Source organism: Orcinus orca, chromosome 3 (assembly GCF_937001465.1).
Source record: "Orcinus orca chromosome 3, mOrcOrc1.1, whole genome shotgun sequence".
NCBI lineage: Eukaryota > Metazoa > Chordata > Mammalia > Artiodactyla > Delphinidae > Orcinus > Orcinus orca.
In genome coordinates this window covers 52,599,365-52,623,376 of record NC_064561.1, presented here as the reverse complement: position 1 = coordinate 52,623,376, position 24,012 = coordinate 52,599,365, and the positions used below count along the sequence as shown (strand labels likewise).

Sequence of the window (24,012 nt, the reverse complement as noted above, 5' to 3'; positions counted from 1 at the left end):
TATCCCTTCATCTGTTGAGGGACATTTAGGTTGTTTCCATGTCTTAGCTATTGTGAATAGTGCTGCTATGACATAGGGGTGCGTGTGTCTTTTTGAACTATAGTTTTGTTCAGATGTATGCCCAGGAGAGGAGTGGGATTGCTGGATCATATGGTAATTCTATTTTGAGTTTTTTGAGGAACCTCCACACTGTTTCCCACAGTGGCTGTACCGATTTAATTTCCAACAGTGTAGGAGGGTTCCCTTTTCTCCATACCCTCTCCAGCGTTTGTTATTTGTAAACTTTTTAATCATGGCCATTCTGACTGGTGTGAGGTGATACCTCATTGTAGTTCTGATTTGCGTTTCTCTAATAATTAGCGATGTTGAGCATCTTTTCACTTGCCTATTGCCCATCTGTATGTCTTCTTTGGAGTAATGTCTATTTAGTTCTTATGCCCATCTTTTGATTGGGTTGTTTTCTATTGTTGAGCTGTATGAGCCATTTGTATATTTTGGAAATTAAGCTCTTCTCAGTTGTATCATTTGCAAATATGTTCTCCTATTCCACAGGTTGTCTTTTTGTTTTGTTTATGGTTTTCTTTGCCATGCAAAAGCTTACAAGTTTGATCAGGTCCCATTTGTTTATTTTTGCTTTTATTTCTATTGCCTTGGGAGACTGACCTAAGAAAACATTGGTATGATTTAAGTCAGAGAATGTTTTGTCTATGTTCTCTTCTAGGAGTTTTATGGTGTCATGTCTTATATTTAAGTCTTTAAGCCATTTTGAGTTCATTTTTGTATATGGTGAGAGGGTGTGTTCTAACTTCACTAATTTACGTGCAGCTGTCCAACTTTCCCAACACCACTTGCTGAAGAGACTGTCTTTTTCCCATTGTATATTCTTGTAAAGGAAGCTGGTTTTTAAAACCATAATTTTATGGTGAGGAACTGAGGCTCAGGATTATCTTGCTCAGGGGCAGAACGTAGCACTGGATGGATTCTATCCCCAGTCTTGCACTTCAGGTCAGGCTTTTTCTCTGTCTCAAGCTGCATGGCTCACCATCGTACTCTCGTTCTGCACCAAATATAGAATCACTCATGGTTAGCAAGATACGTGGGGACCCCAGGAAATCACTAAAGTCTTCAATCACCATAGGATTTCCCATATTGGTCTGCCTGCTTCTTCACTCTTGATGTCTACCTGGTAAACCATTGATGTTCTGTTTCTTTGAAAAGCTCTTCAGAGAAATTACGGCAAAGATGCCTTTCTGGAGTTTTTGTACTTTGCACAAGGTGATGAATCCAAATTCCCCCTCCCCCAGTTAGAAGACTACTTTTGAGGTAAAAATACATCTCCCAAACTCAATGATTACTATGTGAAGGTATTGAAATAAACTTCACCCCCCAAATGTTCTTTTTTATATCCCTAGTGCCTATTGCAGTACCTGGCAAATAGCAGCTTTTCAGTAAATATGAACTTGCTTATACCCACTGAGATTCATTCTTCCATTTGTTTAGTCAACAAAATTTATTGAGCAGGCACTATTTTCAGGACCAGCTAGAAAATGGAAAATGCAGAGATAAAGGTCCCTACTTCTGAAGAGCTAAAATTTTTTTTCTGAAGATGTTAAATGATTTCTCCAAAAAAAGAACAAAGTGGCTTATATTCTATTGTAAGGAGATAATCACTAAAAGTTAGCACTATTGGGTTTTTAAACAAGAAGTTTTTATATACTCAATCATCTCTTCTTCTCGTAAGTCCATTTCTGATGAATGATTAATGAGAGAAATCGTAATTATATTATAAATAACTTACTATAAATCAGGCATAGTGCTAAACACTTTACATTCTTTTAAAAATGTAATTCCCAAACAATGCTATAAAACGTAGGTACAACTACTATTCCCATTTTATAGGGGAGAAAATCAAGGCTCAGGGAAGTTAGGCAACTTTATCAATGTCAAAAGGTACCAAAAGCATATATAAGTCCCCAAATATGGCAATGGTTAAACTATACTACACTGGGTCACACAAGTAGAACACAAATATACAAGTACTATGCAGCATAAATTCATCAATTCTTTTAATTAATATTATTAGGTACCTACTTTGTGCCAGGCCCTGTTCTAGGTGCTAGGAATGCAGCAGTGGACAAAAGAAACAAATATCCTCACTTTCATGGAGCTTATATGTAGATGAGTAAAATATATGGTATGTCCGATGCTATGGAGAAAGATAAAGTAGGCAAATGGGATGGGAGTGTGTGCATGAGAGAAGGAGCTGGAGGTGGTGGTCAAGGAAGGCTCAGTGAGAAGCCACTTTTAAGCAAAGACCTCAAGGAGGTCAGGGAGGAAGCCATGCAGATGTCTGGCGAGTAGCCTCTTGTCAGAGGGAATAGCAAGGGGTGGGAGTCCTGAGGTGGGAGTGTGCCTGATATGTTAGAGGAACACCAAGGGGGCCACAGTGACAAGAGTGGAGTGAGGGAGAGAGATTGGAGTTGAGGCCAAGAAGCAACTGTGGTGATGGTAGGGAAGCAGATCATGTGTGAAGGACCTTGTAGGACATTGTGAGGTGTTTAGCTCTGCTCTAAATGGGAGATGATCTGACCTACATATATGGAGAATCATTCTGGCCACCATGTTGCAAAGAGATCATAGAGGTGTAATAGGGATGGAAACGGAGACTGTGTAGCTCCTGCAAGAGATGAAGATGTGTGTGGAAGCAGTGGAAGTAGTGAAAAGTGATCAGCCACCAGACATGTTTTGACTGAGGCAACTATTATGTATATGGACGTTGAACAATTTTCAATAAACATCAGTAAGTAAAAAAAGCAAGTTGCAAAGAGCGTATAAGGCATGCCATGTATTTTTTAATAAAAATTTTAAAAATGTGTGTTTGTGTGTGTGTGTGTTTGTGTGTGTATGTGAAAATATGCACAGGAAACCAGTACCAGGAGCAAACTTACTGGATGAAGGAAATGGTGGGATGGGGACTTAGCTTCCCAGGGCATTCTCTTCTATACATTTCAGATTTTATTCTATCTCATACACTACTTGCCCAAAAATAAATAATACTTTAAATTTTAGAATTTGAGAACCCAAATACAAAATATCATTCCAAATTCATTTTCTGACTTTTCTTAAAGACTTTCTGAAAATTTATTCTCTCTTTCCAAAGTTTAAAAGTCTGATGTATCCCCTATCAAAAAAATGGAGATCAGTAAGTCAAGACATATTTATTGATTGCCAGCTATGTGCCCACCATTGAGCTAAGAGCATTCAGATTGTCAAATATAAGTTTCAAAAACTTTAAAACATGACTCTCACACAAATATACAATGAAAACATGTCACAGATTTCATTAGCTCATCAATGAGGGAATCAGCATGATGGTAAAGCTGGTTCAAAGGAGAATTAAAGGTATAGGCATTGGCACTGGAGAAGGAATATTGGACTAACACTGCCAGGTTAGATACAAAACTGGCTAAATGTCTACAGGACAATAAAAACATAAGCTTTGGGGCTACCTTTTTTACTAAACAGAAATCATTTGCACCTCCTCTGAATGAAAATCTATAAGTTATTAGAGAACTTCACTGAATCTGAGACTTTAATCAATAATAGATAGTCTTCTTGGGGTGCTGAAAATGTTCCAAAGTTACATTGTGATAGTTTCACAACTGTGAATATATGAAAAAGCACTGAACTGTACACCTTCAATGGATGAATGTTTTGATATGTGAAATGTATCTCAATAAAGCTATTAAAAATAATAGACAGCAATACTTCAGTCTTGATTTATTAATCCAATTCCATTGTCTTACTTCCTTCTGTTAGATAACCACATAATCCTCGGGCAGGTATTTACAAATGGAATACCTTTTTTTTGTTTTTTTTTGGGTTTTTTTGCGGTACATGGGCCTCTCACTGTTGTGGCCTCTCCCATTGCAGAGCACAGGCTCCGGACGCGCAGGCTCAGTGGCCCAGCCGCTCCACGGCATGTGGGATCTTCCCGGACCGGGGCACGAACCCATGTCCCCTGCCTTGGCAGGCGGATTCTCAACCACTGCGCCACCAGGGAAGCCCCTCTCGGGCAGGTATTTAAACAATGCTTTAATATGACATTGAAAGTACATGCTGGACTTCCCTGGTGGCACAATGGTTAAGAATCCGCCTGCCAGTGCAGGGGACACGGGTTTGAGCCCTGGTCCGGGAAGATCCCACATGCCACAGAGCAACTAAGCCCGTGCGCCACAACTACTGAGCCTGCGCTCTAGAGCCCACGAGCTGTAACTACTGAGCCATGTGCCACAGCTACTGAAGCCCTTGTGCCTAGACCCCATGCTCCGCAGCAAGAGAAGCCACCGCAATGAGAAGTCCGAGCACTGCTGCGAAGAGTAGCCCCTCCTCACCGCAACTAGAGAAAGCCCTCACGCAGCAACGAAGACCCAGCACAGCCAAAAATAAATAAATAAATTTATTAAAAAAAAAAAAGAAAGAAAGAAAGTACACGTTACCTGCTTTATATTTTTTTCTATTTACAAGTTTTTGGTAATTCTTCTTAACAGGGACTATAGTGAAGCATGTATAAACCACCACCCGAATTTCGGAAACTTTACAATACAGGAGAACACCCTGAAGAGACAGAGAGCAATACAGGAGGACAATTAAATACATGCTAGAGTAATAGTGAATGAGTTGAATGAATGGACCTGATAACACTTATCTCAATATTTAAAACCAACAATGTTTTGTGAGAAGAGAAACTGCCAGAACCACAATTCTAAGGAGAGTTTCCTGTACATTTTTAACTGGCCTAAGATTAAAGAGATGTGAAGCGTGAAAACACAAAATACTGTATATGATGTACTGAGTATAGGTAGACATGCAAGATTATAGATGGCTGAAGTTCACCTGTTTATCATGGGAAGAGGTTTCAAGTCAATAACTTTTGTTCCGCACCTATCACTTTGTAAAGCAAGGCAAGCAGACAGCTATATATAGCCTTTTCAAAGAGCATGCCACCTGAGAGGGCCTAGTGAGCTAGGCAGGATGTGAGGGTGGGGAGATTTCCATACTGTACACAGCATATATCTTCTGGGTAAATCCCCTGGCCTAAAATACAATCCACAGTCCTTATATGTCAACACTGTTAAACCGAGGTGGCGTGGGATGAAGTGTGGTGAGCCTTGGGCACCTAGGACTTCAGGAAGCCAACCTGATTTCTACCTCACCTTCTGGTTGTCAGAAAAAGACCACAGTCACCTAGACTCTTTCCCTAAGTTCCATTATGCAAATCAGTTTGCTTCTGCCTTAGGTTTCAAAAGAAAATGAGCTGGTATAGATGAAAGAAGCCAGACAGGAGATCTAAAGAATTTTATTTCTCAGCATTATGGTCCAACAAGTGTCACCTCTCTTCCCCACCTACTTGCTTTCTGCTCCCTTCTAGTTTCTGTCCTCAGACATGTTTAGCCCCACTCAGAGCCAAAATTCTTATGACAATTTCCCTCTCTTGGGTTCCAATTTTGCTGCGTTTATAAGCCGTGAGACATCCCATCTCGGTCTAAATATTTATTTCTTTGATGTTATATTGAAGAAGCTTACAATTAAATACACATACAAATAATAAAATAGTTAACATTTAAGATAAAAATAAAGATTAGAAACTGTAGAGGTGGGAGATGGTAAATGATCCAGGAGCTGGGATAAGATGATTATTGCAATTATATTGCAATGAATAAATATTAAATTTAATTCTGAAAAAATATTGGAATAAAGTAAAATAACTGTTAACATTGATTATCTCTGAGGGGTGAGACTAAAAGTGATTATTATTTTTGTCTATTTGATGGTTGGCTCTTTCCAGCAAGATATATTTCACTTCTGTAACCAGAAATACATATATATGTATGTATGTGTATATGTATATATATATATATATATATATCGTTCAAAAATTAGGTCTAAGCTCTAAGGTCTAACTGGCCACCTCAGTTATCACTATCTTCTAGTAATCAAACCAATTATTTCTGACAAAGGACTAAATTGGAAAGTAAAAAATTCCCCCACAATATGGTCTTTTTAAATTACATAAATTAAAAAGCAAAACAACTCTCTATCTTTCCAGTTCCTTGCTGGAAGTTTGATATAGAAACTTTCTGACATTGCCCTGCACATATACATACATATTAATACAAACACAAAATACTTTTATGTAAAAATGGGATTATGCCATACATATTTTTCCGCACCTTTTCTATCTTAACAATAGATCTTGTACTTTTTTAGAGTGATACATTATAGAAATTCTTCATTCATTTTCGTTATCTCAGTGTTCCACTGGATGAATGCACCATAGATTAATCAGTTTCTCACTGATGCACATACAGGTTGTTTCCATTACAAACACTGCAATGAACATTTAGTACAAATACCTGTATGTTACTTTTTTTCTCTAGGATTAATAGTTTTAGAAGGAATAAGGTTTTTTTTTTAATTTTTCAGAAGATAGAAGCTATATAATTACCAAAATATTCTGGGTATCACTCTTAAACAGATCCATATAAACCTGATCAAGTTTGGATGAGAACCACAAGGATAATGAAGGCCCTGGAAGCCACATCCTAAGGGTGCAGTTGAAGGATCTCTTCATCCCGGACACAGGAGGGCTCTGGAGTTATGTAAGAAGCATCTCCACTTATCTAAATGGCTATTCCCTGGACCAGAGAAGAGGATTGGACTTGCAGGGCCTCAAATGCTAGAACAATGAAGATGGGCTTCAGGGCAGAGTAAAGGTGAGATGATTTACTGATGAGATGACATCCGTTCTACTTCCTCTAGTGGCAACACTCTTGGTGTTCCTTTAGAGGAAAACCCCTCTCTACTCTCAGCCCATGTGGCTGGATAGGGCCGACTGTATCCCATCCCCAAATCCAGGAAAGGGTGCAGACCTAGAAATAGACAACAGAATATGCTATCGCCTTGGCTGTAATGACTGAGCTACATATTAGCAACTGACCCAGGCCAGGGCAATGATTCATAGTTCTGAGACTTCTGCTGGAACTATTAGGAAAAAGAATCCAGTTCCACTGGCAAAATGTCAGCCTTTTGCTGCCACAGAGGAAAGCCTTCCTAAGCGTGAAGCTGACACAAAACTAAGAAATGAAAATCAAATTTTCTGATGTCACTAAGTAGCTGGATCCAGTAGTGCCAGGCTGAATTGTTTTTTTCTTTGTGAGAGGATGTTAAACTCACTTTTCCAACTCAGTTTCAGTTGAGGCCTCAAAGACCTAAAACAATACAATTTAAGGAATCAAGTGACTTTCTGTCCTAAAGTAAAATACCTTATCATCTGTGCTTGACACAATAGGAAGCAAAACAAGTCCTGCCAGTAATAGTCTTTGCCCACCTCCAGCTTTTAGAAAACAAAAGCTTGAAAAACCAAGGGAGAGTTTTTGGTGCACTGTGCGTTTCCTCTCACAACCCACTCAGGGGGAAAGGGGGCAGGTGTTTGCATCCACCAGAAGCTAAGTGACAGGAGCTTTAAAGGACTACTCACTAGCTTGACCTAAGTCTCATAGGGTTTATGAGGACTGTTGTCTAAATCCCATTTGGAGAAAGGCAAAGGTTAAATCTCGCGGAAGAGCTCGTTGTTTGGTGTCAGAGGGAGAAGAGGCTGCACTTGGGGCAAATGGTACATACATCCATCAATGGATACCTGAGTCTTCTCTAGAGCCATGGGAGGGAATAAGTGGCATGCAGTTCATTTTCAAGGAACATTTACCCAAGAGGACAACAAAGATGGGCAAAGGGATCCCAACAGAGTTGCAGGGGAGGCATGCTGGAGGAGGACCAGCAGAAGCCCAAGAGCTGAAGGTTGGGCTCATTGGGAGTCAGACTGGCATCTCCAATATCAAGAGAACTGCTGTCAGAGCCCTCTGAAAATAATGGCAACAACACACATGACAAAACTTTCCCACGAAAGAAAAAGCAACAATTGTGTATCCACCACATTCGGAGGGCATCAACCTAAGATTACAACTGTGACCTCATTGAATTCAGTGCCTGTTTCCCTTCTTGCCCCAAGCCTGAGCCAGAAGGAGTGCGTCAGAAGCAAGGCTAGTGTATGGGGAAGGAGGAGGAGTTAGGATATAGTAGAAAAGGCAACATGCTTCAAAGCCTGTACCAGACCTCTGCTTAGGTTGAGGAAAAGCATTAAATGCAATATGTGTTTGGAGGTTTTGTTATTAGACTGACTTGGACAGGCCTTTTTCTTAACTTTTATTATGAAAAATTTCAAACATATAGCAATGTAAGGAGAATAAAGAACCACCAACCCATCCATCACCCAGCTTCAACCGTCAACTCAGCCAAACATTTGTCATCTCTTGCCCTGCCTATTTCTCCCCCTCCACTGGATTATAACAAAGCAAATCTCATATATTTTGTTATTTTATCAATAATTATTTCTGCATGTTTCTGTATACAATACTCTTTTATAATAACAACAGTGCCATTATCATGCCTTAAAAATTAAAAAATTTAGTCATCAAATATGCAGTGTTCTGATTTCCCAACTGTCTCATAATGTCTTTATATAATTGATTTGTTTGAATATAAATCCAAACAAAATCAGTACATGCTTGATATGGCTCTTAAAGTCTCCTTCTCCCTCTGACTTACTTGTTACAGACATGGGGTCAGTTGTCTTTAGCGATTTGGGTACAGATCCGAGGTGTCCATGGTGGATTGGTTCCAGGACCCCCCAAATACAAAATGCTCTAGTCCCTTATAGAAAATGGCATAGTATTTGTATATAACTTACACATATCCTCCTGTAAACTTTCAAACATCTCTAGATTTCTTATAATACCCAATACAATATAAAAGCTATATAAATAGTTGTAAGTATACTGTAAATGCTATGTAAATAGTTTCTGGTGCACAGTAAACTCAAGTTTTGCTTTTTGGAACTTTCTGGATTTTTTTTTTTTTTTGACCCACAGTTGGTTGAATCCACAGATGCAGAACCCGCAGATATAGAGGGTCCACTGTATTCTGAACTTATCTCCATGCTGTCGTTTGTCATGTTCCTTTATCTCTTGTATTTCCTGCAAACTTGAATTTAGATCTAGAGGTTGGATGAGATTGTTTGATTTTTTTTCTTTTTTTTTCCTTTGGCAAGGCTTCTGTGTACTTCCTACTGCATCACTTCAGGAAATACATAATGTCTGATTGTCTCTCTTTTCCTGCTGTTAAGATTGATCAATGTGTTACAACGCTATCAGTCTAATAAATAAATTATAGATTTTCCTACTGGCTCTTCACGTAATGATTATAGCAACCATTGATTGGTTTTAGAGCATTGCCTAAAACCATTATGCATTATTAGGATTGCAAAATGGTGATATTCTATCACTCCTTAATTTATTCATTGGAATTCTTCTGTAAAGAAGGACTCTCCATTAAATATTTGATTACTAAACTGAGATACGGCTCTTCAGGAAAAATAGGAAATATATTTTATTCTTTCCCTTTGTTTTGCAGTTTACAGAATAATAAATTGGTTTTCCAGCATCCTCCAAAAGTTATCAATAGGTATTTTTTGTTTTTCTTTGGGTTTTTTTTAGAATTTTTTTTCAATGTTTTATTTATTATTTTTGGCTGCACTGAGTCTTCGTTGCTGTGCATGGGCTTTCTCTAGTTGCAGTGAGTGGGGGCTACTTTTCGTTGTGGTGCGCAGGCTTCTCATTGCCGTGGCTTCTCTTGTTGCGGAGCACAGGCTCTAGATGTGCAGGCTCAGTAGTTGCGGCACGCAGGCCCTAGAGCGCGTGGGCTTCAGTAGTTGCGGCGTGTGGGCTCAGTAGTTGCAGTGTGTGGGCTCTAGGGTGCATGGGCTTCAATAGTTGTGGCACACAGGCTCAGTAGTTGTGGCTCACGGGCTTAGTTGCTCCACGGCATGTGGGATCTTCCTGGACCAGAGATCGAATCTGTGTCCCCTGCTTTGGCAGACAGATTCTTAACCACTGTGCCACCAGGGAATTCCCAATAGGACTTTAAAACAAAACAAAGGGATTATTTTTACACATGTTTTCCTAAGAGTGATGGGGAGAATATTGGGTCTCTTAAGGTTATGTTTAGGTGAGGACAAAAACCAATCTCAGTGAGTGGGTTTGAAGGTGCTATGAGAGAGGGAGAATAAAATTACTTATAATTACACTCCATGGAGATTTGGCAAAGGAAAGGCTCCTATTACAACAGCTACTGATGACATTTTGCTTTCCCACATGAGAATACTTTGTGAAGTCTGTAAATCTTTCAACCTGAACAAACCAGGTATAAATCTACCCTTCTCAAAGGACTTTACAGTCTAGTTTGAAAATGCACTGTACTAGTTAAAATTAGGTTTACTGTTTGTGACAGAATCTCAAAATAACAGGGGCTTAGAAAATAAAATTTTATTTCTTTTTACATTAAAGAAAAAGTGCTCCCAGGCTGCAAGGAGGATCCAAGGTCATCAGGACCACAGAACCTTTCTATTTTATGCTCCACTGACCTCAACATGCAATTTCTATTTCAAGGTGTAAGATAGCTGCTCTAGCTCCAACTTTCACATTCACATTTTAGTTAGCAGGAAGGAGGAAAAAGAGAATGAAAAGGGTATGATGACTGCCACTAAGGACATTTCCTTGAAATTGTGCTCATAACTTCTGCCCTGTTCAATTAGCTAGAATACAGTTAACATGACTGAAAAATGTAATCTTTATTCTGGCTGGCCAGATGTCCCGATAACCTTCAGGGAGTCTGTTACCTGGGAAGAAGGGGAGAATAGATACTTGGAGAAAATAGCAATCCCTGTCTCAAGCCCATATTCAGGAGAGAAAAGAAATACTATCTCTTTGGGGCAGTGTATTTCCACACATATATCTTAAAATCTCAGAATGGAGGTGGGGAAATCATTTAAAGTATTCCCTCCCCAACAATCTTGAGTGTCGTGATTATGCTGGGGCATCCAATATATGAGACAAAATTAAGCTGCAGTCTGGTAACTCACATGAAAAAAATAAATTCTAGATCATTGCACTCCTATACAGCAATAATGATTGTTCTGTTTCATTATTTATCCCTGTCTGGCATATGTCATCTCTCCTTACACTGAGATTTCTTGGTTATTTACTTCATGCTAGAAGTAGGACTCACGATACTTTATACCTTAATTCTAAGGCCAGATACATGACTAGCATCCACCACTCCCAGAGCTTATGGGATTGTCTTCAAAAGGACCCTCACAGAGACCAAGGATCAGCGAGGGAAAGTAGCTCACTCAAAGAAACAGCTTAGTAAGTGACAGAGCTGGGATTCCAATGTAATTTTGTCTGTCTTCAGAGCTCATGTATACTTTATTATGCCATTCTGAAGGATTTAATTATTTTCTGCTCTTCCACTATGTTTTGCGATGGAAAAGCAATCATTTCTCTGTAGCACAGACAAACTACTATGGACTTTTATTTAAATTTAACAAAATAATAAACTTTAATATATTTCTCTTAAGTGTTTTATGCCCATTGTCTCTTATAATTGTCCAACCCAGTTTGGTGATTACTCATTCAACACATTTTTCTAAACATCCTTTTAATGTGCCAGGCACCGTAATGGTTGCTGAGTATGTAATGGTGAGCAAAACCACACATAGTCCTCCTTACCATTAGGGAGCTTCCAGACTAGTGGGGGAGACAAACATTAATCCAAAAATCACCCTTCAAAAAGTACAATGACAATTGTCATAAGGGGTATGTCATAAGGTGTCCTCTACATATATAATTGGCGGATTTGACTTAGTAAAGCCAGGAAGGCTTCCCTGAGGAAGTGACATGGCTGAGACTAGCAGTATAATTTGGAGTTAAAGCAGGCAAAGCGGGGAGAGAAGATGTTTTCAGGCAAGGGGAGCAGATGTTCAAAGCAGCATGAGAAGCACGCATGAGGGCTAAAGTGAAAATGTGTGAGCAGAGAAGTAGGAGATGAGACCGGCAAGGAAGCCGGAGACTAGCCTCACATGTAGGGACACCATTATTCCCCTTCACAGGTAAAAAAGCTGAGGCTCAGAGCTCTTGAGTAATTTGCTTATAGTCTCACAGTTAGCTGGTGGAGCCAGAAGACAACCTGTGGTAGGTAAAGTTGTCCTTGTCCTAATCACTAGAACCTGTGCATGTGTTCGCTTACATGACAAAGGGGAATTAAGGTAGAATATGGAATTAAGGTTGCTAATAAACAGATCTTAAAATAGGGAGATTATTTTAGATTATCCAGGCAAGGCCAGTGTAATCTTAAGGAATCTTAAATATGGAAGAGGGAGGCAGAAGAAGAGGTTACAGTTGTGTGAGATGAGAGAATTTGACCTGCTGTTGTAGGCTTTGAAGATGGAGGAAGAGGGCTGAGAGTCAAGGCATGCGGGTGGTCCTAGAAGCTGGAAAGGGCAAGGAAACAGATTCTACCCCAGAGATCCTCCAGAAAGGATCACAACCCTGCTGACATCTTGATTTTAGCCCAGTGAGACCCACTTTGCACTTCTGAACTACAGAACTGTAAGATAATAAATTCGTGAGGCATCTAAACTTGGGATAATTTGTTACAGCAGCCAACAGAAAACTAACACACAAACTATTGTCCATTGACCCCAAAGTCCACGTTTCTACCCCTTGTAATACATGCCTTAACTGTTAGACGGGCTAAAGCAGGAACTATGAAGATTAAACTCTGATCTGTCATATCATTTTGAGTCTGAGGTTCTTCAAATATCATTTCTAAACCATACAGCAAAGGGTATGTATAATTTTTACTTATGCTTCTAGTTTTCTGAATTTTGAAAGGATGTGGTTGTGGGCTTTGACATCAGAAGAGAAGCTCTGCAATGTTGACTGAATGTTGGTAGAGAGATAACATTGGAGGCAAGTTGCCTTTGAACAACTCTCTGAAGATCAACTGCCTCTCCAACTCATTCCTTGCCGTGAAGCTGTTTCCTCTGGTTGTGCTGAGGGGTGATGCCTAAGGTGCATCACTTTTCAAGGACTGGATCATGAACAACTTTATCCTCCTGGAAGAACAACTCATCAAGAAATCCCAACAAAAGAGAAGAACTTCTCCTTCGAACTTTAAAGTTCGATTCTTTGTTTTAACCAAAACCAGCCTGGCATACTTTGAGGACCGTCATGGGGTATGTGAGCACTTTGTTTTGTCCTTTTTAAAACAGTATTTTATAGTTAGACTGGGCTGACTCATGAAGATATACAGAGAATAAAATAAGAACACAGAAAACACAGATGTACTTGTTATAACAACCTAAAAAGTACAGTAAGAGCAATTGGAAGAGAGCATGGAGAAAAGTCAAGAGATGGGTTAACTGTATTAGGTGATTTCAGTTCTAAAAACTGTAAAAGAGTAAGTTTATTATTCATTAGCTTATCTTTCCCCTGCAAGGTTAAGTTTGACTTTTAAATTATAATCTTTTATGTGGCAAATGGAATGGTTAAGTGATGTGTCCCATGTCAACATTTTTATGGATTCAGTTTTAATTGTCTCAATGGTCATCACTCACCTGACATAGGGAACAATGGTCCTTGGGCATTTAATTGTCTAGAATTTGCAAAGCCCGGTGGTAAACCTCTTCATCCCTAGGAGAACTTCCCAGGAGACTATCACGCACAAAACGTTATGCAGTATAGAACAGTAGTTCTTATCTAGAAGATTACAGCTGCTTAGCTAAGTCAGTATTTATATATCTAAAGATAGTCTTATAGTCCATAACATCAATAATAATAAGTGCAACGTGAATAATCATAACAATGTAGTTTGGTACGAAAAGCACTGGAAGAGGGGTCAGGAGACCAAACTCCACTTCTCTCTAGGTGAGTTAGCCTGGGCAAATGTCTCTACCTTCTGCATCAGGTTCATTCTTTATAAAATGAAAGGACTGGAAATACCACCTACAACATTCTTTTCTTCTTTCCTTGTTTCTATGAAGTAGCACTTGTATAGCCCTTTTCAGCAATTTTTCGAAGTATGTTTGCCTCCTTACTATATCATTATATTATTTTTCCATCATCAAGGAGGCAGGGGAAATAACGTTGGTGCTTGATGGTCCCTTAGAGACAAAGGCGCTCTGATTCTTGGCTGGGGTCCGACTTCGTAGGTGTAGGCATGAGTTTGGGGTCTTTTGAGAGTGAGGCTTTGAAGTGTTCAATGAGATGGAGACTTGAAAGAGGCCAGGCCGGGTATGGAGTCTATGGATTTCTAGACTTCTAAGTTGCAGGTGAGATAACACTGCCTCTTTTTCAGAGGTGAAAAGACATGCTCATCTTAAGCAGATGCTTACTGATAATAATCAGCCAATCAATTGGGAATAATATGGAACTACTTATGCGCAAGGCCCCTGTGGTAGATATTTAATAAATATTTGTTGACTAACTTAATGGAGGGCCAATAGCCAAGTTTTCAACTTGGAGAATTCATCATTTAGAGTTGATTAATCACATGGTATCAGTCAATTTTTTTTCTGTTGTGAATGGGACATTAGAAGTTCTGGTTTCATATTCGACGAGTAGTCATTTATGTTTAAATATTTTTTTCAAAGCCCATTTTACAGTTTTCACTAATTTTCTTTCCTGACTCATCACTTGACATAGCATCATCCCATGTACGTAGTACTGATCATTTCTGAGTGTAACTGCTTGTTGTGAACTGTTTGGTTGTGAATTCTGTACAATATTATTTGCAGATAGACATACAACCAAATGGTCTTGATTCAGAATTTTGTTGGTTATAATCTGCATGTAGACAATGTTGCAAAATAACTCAGCTTCTTCATTCAAGTATTATGAAAATTCTAGGACAATTAATTCATTCTGGGGAGCCCTGAGCTATAGTTTCTAACATTTCCACGTGGGATACAGCAGATATATAACGCACAGACATCAAATTTCTTATTTTCTAATGTCTATGCTTTATATTCATAAATAACATTTTAAAAAGCATTTCTTTAAATATTACAGAAATTTATCGATTAGAAAATTTTCCAAGGTCACTGAGAAAGGCAAGATATGTCAGGTATTATTGTTTATGTTCTATGTACATTCCATTGCTTAGGGCCATCGATTTGCACACAAGAGTTCATTGTTCATTGTCCATAAATAAGAATAACACTTGTGGGAAGAAAGCTTTTTTAAATTTATTTTTAAATTAAAGCTTCAGTCTTGCCATCTGTAAAATGGGTGTGATAATAGTATTCACTTCATGGGAAAATGGTGAATACTTAGAGAGAATATATTTAGATTGACCTATTAGAAATTACCATTTGATAGACTAAAAAAAGATCAAATGTTGGCAATTTCATATACGTAGTTCAACTTAATATATAAAGCACTTAACATAAGTCCTGTCACCTAGTAAGCACCTAGTAAAAATTAGCTATTATTTGTATCATCATTATATCTGTGAAGGAGCTGGCAGGGTGGCATAACATAATCATTTTCAAATGAAGGGAAACGTTCAAGGATTCTTCAAAGTGTGGCTAACATCAGGGTTCTGGATTCCCTCTATTCTGTGACTAAATATAACTGTGTGGGTAGAGACATACATGCATCATGAGATGCGTGATGTTGGGCCAACATTTCCCCTCTCAGGGTCTCAGCTTCTTTTTGTCTTTTCTCATTTGTAAAATTATGTTCATTGCAACTCTAAAATTCTGTGGATTTATGATATCATATAAAAATAATCCTTTACATATTCAGGAACAAATACTGTAGTTCTGCAAAATAAGTCTGCTTTTTTCTAATTTCAAATTTCCATGCCCATTGTCATTATAATTCATACTGACTGAGCCTTTTATTTTAACATGGATTTAGATCTGATGTCAGATGCCTGTTCAAAGTATTGAGATGTGCAAGTGTTTTCCTTGGGGCCGGGAAGCTGCTTTGTCATGCTGGAGCAGTGGGCCAGAGAGAAGCGTGGAGCTGTCAGGTGGTGACTGGCCACCAGGCGTGATTTCAGACACTCCCTGTGCCTGCCAATTTCTCAGCAAAGTGATCCCTGTTGCCAGACATTCTTTAACAAAGGACAAGGAGAGATGAGGGCCCAGTGGTATACTGGTAAATGTCTAACAATCATTGTAGTGGTAATGGCAGTAGAGAATATGGGAGAGCCTTTGTTTGTGGTGTTTGCCAATTTCTGTAGAGTAAATACTCCCATCATGACCAATGTCAAACTATCAATGTAAAGTCTACTGGCTCAAAGAACTCCTGAAAATGTAGCAATCAGCTCTTACGTGGGCCAACATAAGCACACCACTGGCAGGGGCAGGCTTAAATAAAAATAAACTCTGAAGAGGTAGTCACTTCCTGAACAACGTGCTTAGTTGTACAGGACTGACATCAGATCCTTTTTAGGGGTAAAAGAGAGAAGTGGGGGGGCTGGGGCCTCAGGCACTTTGAGTAAGCATGAGATGGGAGGGGCAGCACAGCACAGAGGGGAGACAAGTGTCACAGAATGGTGAGGCCAGAATAGTCTGCTACAGCTGGATTCAAATGCTGCTTCTATCACTTTCTAGTTGTGGGATCTCAGGCAAGACATTTAACCTCTTTAAGCCTCTGTTTCCTATTTGTAAAGTAAGGACCCCAACACTACTCAATGCTGAGTATTTCATGAGAAAAGTATGCTATAAGCTTGGTACTAATAGGACCATCTTGATCTTCTGAAAGGCCCTAAGGAGAAATGGAAAGGTTTCCCTATTTTAATGACTCTTTGCACCTTAGGAAACAAGTTTTCCGCGGTCACCGTAGCATGGGAGCCATTACCACTTACACAGGACAGGAGAAACAGTCAAGATCACCATTCTAGTCATTTTCTGGATAGGGCCACCACTCCTCATGGACACTTCCCTTTAGCCAAAGTCTGATCTAGCAGCAGAAACATCTCTTATAACATGCATGCTTCCTAAATTAAAGATGGCAGGTGGGAAGAGGATCCCCTTTCCTTGCTTTTGGCAACATTATTGCATAGTGGTCAAAAACACAGCTTCTGGTGTCAACGGATTTGGGTCAAAGAGCAGCTCTACCACTTAAGAGCTGTGTGGCTTTGCAAAGGTTGCTGAAGGCTGTGTGACCCTCTATAAAGCTATTTACATGTTTTAAAATGATCAAACATTCCTTCTTTATTTTTTTTAGTGAAATGAATGTCACCATTATTCTAATAATCATAGTAACTAATATTTACCGAGTACTTACTATGTGTCAGTCACTGTGCTAAATGAATTATTTCATCTAATCCTTACACCTACCCTGTAAGTTAGGAACTATCATTACCCCAATTTACAGAGCATGTAACTGAGGCAAAGAGAATTTAAATAACTCCCTTATGTCTCCAGAGCCAACACAGCCTCCCTGTCAAACAGTTCTTATTACTATTAACTGTTGCTGCTCATAGGCAATTGGCGATTCCACTGGGTTATTACAAAGTACGTAATGCCTTCTGGCTCTAGAGCCCTCCATGTAAAGGGCAGTCCTGAAAATCAGGAACCATGCCACATATGTCTTCTGCAATGAAATGTGTTATGAGTTCTATCATTTCCACATATACTCCAGGACAAATCTTTGTCTCCATTCACTTCTGGGAGCCTCCACCATGTGTCCAAATTTTGGCACTGAAAGTTCCTCTAGGATCTGTCCATTTCTCTCCATTTCCTAGAGTCACCTTCCTCGTGGAAGCTGCCAGCATCTCTCACCTGGGATTGCTACCACTTCGTAATGGTCTCCCTGCACCCACTCCGCCGCCCCCCACCACTCCATTCCCCACACAGTAGCCAGTGTGAGCTTTTCACATGGTGACTGTGATCATGTCCTGATGACCCTCATCAGAAGCTGGCATGTCCCTTCAGTGGTTCTCCCTTTACCCTGAGAGTGGACGCCAAAATCTATCCCACAGTCTCCTCCATTTCAGTTCATGCTCCTTTTCCTCCCATCTCACTGAGCTCCAAACACATAAGATTTTCTTTAACTTTAAGACCCCCCATTTTGAAGGTCACTTGCTTGGGGAAGACTTCCTTCATTTCCCTAGCCTAGGTCATCTCCTCTTGTTACGCTCTGATACAGTGGCACATACGCTTCTTCAAAGTGCATGCCAAATTTGTAATTACCTAGTTATAAATGTGATTATTGTACTGATGTCATTCCCCTCCATTAGACTGTAAGCTTTACAAGAGTTGGTGCCCAATTTGCTAAAGATGGCATCATCAGGGTCTACCACAGTGCCTGGTACATATTATTCACTCATTATTTGCGAAAGAAAGAAAAGAGGGGAAGAAGGAATGTGTAGATACAGTTGGAGAGGTTAGAGTTACACACAGGGACCCCTAACAGAACAAGGCTCAACACCAAAAGAGTTCAGAACAAAGCAAGTGATAAAGGACTTCAAACAGGAGATTCCTGGGTGCAGGAGTAAGTAATTAGGACTCCCTGGAGGCAGCAGATCATGGCTAGCCATGAGAATTCAGGAGGTTGGAGTCTTAAGATTTAGGTCAGAGACACACGTAGAAACCAGCAGGTAGGCCAGTCTGTCCCCCCTCCCAACTCTTTTTAAAAGAACCAAGCAACTCTGTTCTCTTTTACCCTCCACCCTGTCTTACCCTTCCTTCCTTCCCTTTTACAGCTAACCCCTTGGTAGATAACATTCTCAGAGCTACCCGAGCATTTTTGCTTGAGACTTTCACCACTCGTGATCTCTCTCCACTTCATTCCTACGTGACTGAGTTGCCTTCCAGCTCAGCTCCCACTGACACTCAAGGCTTCCTACAATCTACTATCCATGCAACACCTAGAATAGACTTTTAAAATGAGAAATCAGATATTATGCCCTACTGTAAAGGCCTCCGTGACCGTTTAGAGTATTTAAATTAATCCTCAACTATGGCCTACAAGACCCTTCACCCATAGTCCCTACCTGCCTTTCAGATTCATTTATTCTGATCCCTTCATCCATCATATCTGACTTCTTTCTGAACCTTGAACACTCCAGGCCATGCCCCCCGCTAGGGCCTCTGTACAGGAGCAGGACTAGGGTGAGATACACTTAAGGGGCCGCTCACTTTTAGATCCTGCAAGGGCAGGGTCTTTGCATTAGCTGTTCCCACTGTCTGCAACAACCCAGATTTTTGTAGGGTTGGTTCTTTATTGTTTCCCATCTCTTCAATTATTTTCCCAGAATCCTGTTTCTTTTTCTTTTCTTTTAAAGTCCATAGACACTTCAGTAATCAATATCTGCACTTATTTATTGGGTTTATTGATGTGCTTCCCTGTTCATTTTCTATCTTACGTCCACTGGAAGGTCACTTCCATGAGCGACTGACTGCCTCGCTCATCCCTGTAACCTCTAGTACGGTGCTGGGCACATAGTAGGTGGTCAGTAAATATCCAGGGAATGAATGAAGGTCACATAACTCAAATTGAATTCAGAAGAGTATCTGGGAGCTAAAAATGTGGGCCTTGCCTAACCAGGCAAAGAAAAGTAAGAATCCAAAGCAAAGTACTTTGCAGTTCAGGCCACTCAAAGCCAAGAATGTGCGGTTTTGATGTCTGCATTAATGGCATTTCTTTGTGAATTGATTTTCGCTTGTCTGATGTGATGTTGATGTTTTATGGAGATAGCCATTGGATAGAGAATTCTTGTTTTAGAGGCAAAACTCCCAAGTTAAAATTAGATTCAATTCCTACTGCTCAGGGTCTAGTACATCCATTAATCAGTTTCTGCAGTAAAAATAGGCCACAGGGTAAGACCATAAATGTAAGGGCTTAGTTCCTGACTCAGTCTGGAAGAAAGGTTTCACTGGAAAGCACACGAGCTCAGTTTCTTAAACCATGAGGTTCATGTAATATATGATATCTTTATCTCAAACTCAGAAATGGACCCTATGGAAAATGAGTTTAAAGCTCTTCTCATATTTTCAAGGCCCGAATAGTAGTCCTCATCCCCCCATTTCCCTAACTAACTAGTAGTAAATTCTTCCACTCATCAATGAGTTTTTAGGCCTACAGAAGATAGTATATCTTCCAGGACCTAATTTTCATTGAGAGGTTCGTCTGGGTTTGCCTTCACAAGACCCAGGATCCTCACTTAAAGTTATCCAGAGGAGGGAATGGAAGGTCTGACATGGTTTCCTATGCACAGAAAATTCAGTTCCTTGAAATTTAGTGAAAGTTGTCAGTATTTTAATGGAATAAGAACCTGATCCAAACTCTTATGTTGCCATATAATTCCCACTAACCTAGAGTTATTTATAAGTAGACTTCTCATTATATTTTCCCTTTTTTGATATTCAAAAGTCACAGAATTATACCTGCATATTATAAAAATTCAAATACATGACTTTTCTCTCTAAAATGACATATATTTGTGCCAAAGCTTTATTACTATTATTACTATTAACCTAACACTGTATCAGGGAACTGTTTCTCTTCTGATATACATAGATTTACTCATTTGTTCAGCAAAATTTCCTGAGCACCTACTATGTGCAGGGTGTTATGTTAGAGACTAGGAATACAGTGGTAAGTAATAGAGACAAGGTGTCTGACCTCATGCTTACACACTAGTGGGGGAAACAGACAACAAGCAAGTATATAAATATATAGAGCAGATACAGACTGCTGTAGGTTCTATGGAAACACTAAGCAGTTGCTGGGGCTGAGTGGGAACAGTGGTCAGAGAAGAAATTTCTATCCAGGGTAAAACTTGAAGGATAAGAAAGACAGTCAAGTTAAGAAATGGAGGAGAGCATTCCAGGCAAAAGGAACTGCCAATACGAAGCCTCAAGGTAGAAAAAGCCTTGACCTGTGTTAGGGACAGACAATTGAACACACAGAGTTCAAGAGCCCCTTTCTTATATCTTACAGCATCCCTCTTCCAGGGATACTTGGTCTAGACTCATCCTACTCCACGTTTTGGTGGAAAAGCACCTGGTGTACCAACACTGAGGACCTCAGACTCACACTGAGCTCGGGTGGCCTTTAACAGCAAAGGCTGAAAACAAGTTAGAATCCAGTTAAATCCACAATTAATCTCCAGAGACAGAGCAGCGAAACCTCACACCTCCATACTGTTAAAAAAATTAATGAAACAATTACACCCAATTGTTCTCCAAAACCCTTTTGTCTAAAAACATCAATTTACTGCCTCTGTGAGAATGATCTTTACTCTCATGCAGACATAAATTTCGTGTAGTTATAATCATAATGCATGACAATTTTATACTTTTCCATTTATTCTTTTTCCATTATTCTTTTGTAGATACATTTCCATTCATGGACTCCAAAGTAATCATTTTCTCAAATATATGATTTTTTAAATAATCGAGTGGTTCATGTCAGAGATGTACTTATCTATTTTCTGTACTGAACACATCGACGAACTTATCTATCATCTATTGTTTGACATTCAGGTTGTTTTCAGGTGTAGTGAAAATGCTGAAAAGTAACAGTATACCTAATATAGAACTTTCTGCTTTTTAAAATCGGCTCTTTAGGATAGAGTTATGTGGGATAACTGTGTCACGGGATAGCATTTTCTGATCTCTACCGTTTGTTGCTACATAATCTTCCAAAGAGATTGAAGCAATGCCTGGGGCCACCAATAGTTACCAGAATCATTGGAGAAGATTATGTTTCTAAGAAGAAACTAATAAGAAAACAAAAGAATGCTGTTGTGGTGGTGATCTTCAAATATCTAATACTATTTTGATAGGTTTTAAATGTTATAGTGAGAGAAAGGGCAAAACTATAATATTTTATACATGGGCAAGATAATTTGATTTAAAATCAGTCTTATGTATATGTAGATGAACCTACCCTACATAGTAGGATTGAAGGGGTGCCAAAAAGCCTCCTACTCTGCAAAATATTCGTCTCCCTAGATGATCACCTTAGGGGGTCTGAAATGTTCACGTGAATGCGCTCTTTGGGTTAGATCATCAAGCCTCTTTATCAAGAAGCAAAGGAAATACAGAAAGGTATGACATAAGCCATTTTTCACTGCTCTGTAGAGGTTAGCTCTAACTTTAGACAGGGTCTCAGGGACTGAAAGTCTCAAGCAGACTGTAATTCTGTAATTCTAGAAAAGTGAGATAAGGTGAGAAAGCAACAGCACAGCAGCTTAACAGAATGGGGACCTGGTACTGATTAATCTGGGTGACCTTGGTCAAGTCCTTCTTCTATCTGGGATTTGGTTATCTTGTCCATACTATCAAGGGATTGGACTAGATCAAAGTTTTCCAACTTTTTAAAGCCTGGAGCCCCCTTTTAGTATAAAATTACACGTGTCATTCCCATTCCCATATGTGAAGCAGCAGCAGAAGTGTTCTAGTTGAAGAGAGAACAAGGAGGCTGCCCAGAACCCTACACTCTTGGCCTTACCCTTGGCCTGCAATAATCACAAAAATGCTTCCAATTCTATGACCTCGGTCTCCCCAGGCTGTAAATTGAATAGTAGAAATGAAAAGGTAACAGCTAGTTTAGAAATTCATTTCACCTTGAAGCCTCATCTCTAACATAAAAAGTTAGATTGAATGATCTCTAAAGACCCCACCAGCTCAAAAGAAGTGGAAACTATGTGATTGTATCTCACTGCCAATGATATCAGGAATTTACAAATAGACATGGAGATTAGTTAAATATGGAAATCTTTCCAGGAAGTAATACAGCTAAGAGAAGGTTAATAACTGTATGGCTGATAAAAAAACCATGTTATCAAAATCCACGCATGAACCCAAGAATGCACCCTAAAAAGAAGGCAGTCATTTCAAATGTAACCAATATAAAATTTAGAATAATATGAGCCAATACCTAATGAGTCCTTGCTGCGTTTCAGGACACCAGATTAAGAGCTTTACATGTATCGTATCAAAAATATTCACAATAACCACATGCAGTAGGTCCTATTGTTATCCCCATTGTATTGATGAGAAAAACAGAGGCTTGGAAAGGCTAAGTATCTTTTCTTAGGTCAGACATCTGGGACAAATATTAAAGTTGGAATTAAGTGTTCTACAATGGATATTTTCAGATCTAGGCTTGTTTGGGTCTGAGAAGTCTTATAATAGAAGCCATGGTGACTGAGAAGGGAGAGTTGGGGCAAGGACTCATTGGTGAGTTTCCAACACTGTCTAATGAAGTCCTGAGTGGGGACCAGTAGGAATGCTCCTGTTAGCTCAGCAGGCCTACCTGAATGACAACACAACAGCATTAACAAGAGCAGCCTGCAACAATAACCACAAGGACAGGACTGAACACGTTCCTATGGATTTTTCTCATTTACCCTCACAATTCTTTGAAGAAGATAAAAGTCAAATTCTGTTTTAGAGAGGAAGCAATCGAGACACAGGGAAGTTAAGCAATTTGCCCAAGGTCACAATAGCAGCTGTAAGTACAAAAGCAACAACTTACCTTAGGATTAGGGATTCCTTGTAGTTTGATCCCACACTGCTTCCTTGCCTGAAAGCAGCCAACATAATCAAATTATCAGCTCTTCCAATGATTCTTTATGCATATATATATAAATACCAATAAACTTTCTTCTTTCCCTCCTTTTTATACAATGGTAGCATATGCTACATACACTTCCTAACTTTTCTTTTGGTTGATTAGCAATACTTCTTGAAGATCAATACATACTGATATGCGAGCGGCTTCTTTATTCTTTATTTTTGGGGGGGGTGTTGCATAATGTGTTGTTGTATGGTTAAAAAAACTATCTTGATGGACGTTTAGTCTGTTTCCAATTTTCTTGTCATTACAAACAATGAGGAATGAATAACCTTATAGGTATCTCACTTTCTATATGTATGAATATGTCTTAACCAGGGGCAATATTGCCCACCATTGGCAATGTCTGGAAATTTTTGGTTGTCATAACTGAGGAAGGGGGTGCTATTGGCTTTGGTGGGTAGAGCCAGGATGTTAAGTATCCTACAATGCACAGGACAAACTCACAACAAAG

General features: G+C 39.4%; 2 protein-coding genes across 3 annotated transcripts in view; one reads left to right on the top strand and one right to left on the bottom strand.

The window, feature by feature from the left end:
* MED7 (mediator complex subunit 7) overlaps positions 1-24,012 on the bottom strand; it is a 358,603-nt gene that overhangs the window by 22,712 nt on the left and 311,879 nt on the right. The gene's annotated exons all lie outside the window — the stretch shown is intronic.
* The window catches only part of ITK (IL2 inducible T cell kinase), a 66,488-nt gene continuing 55,446 nt past the window's right edge, over positions 12,971-24,012 (top strand). For both annotated transcript variants that reach the window (XM_033407921.2, XM_004280984.4), the window contains exon 1: positions 12,971-13,192. In XM_033407921.2, the coding sequence (XP_033263812.1) occupies positions 13,055-13,192 (138 nt within the window). In that variant the 5' untranslated portion in view covers positions 12,971-13,054. The remainder of the gene's footprint in view (positions 13,193-24,012) is intronic.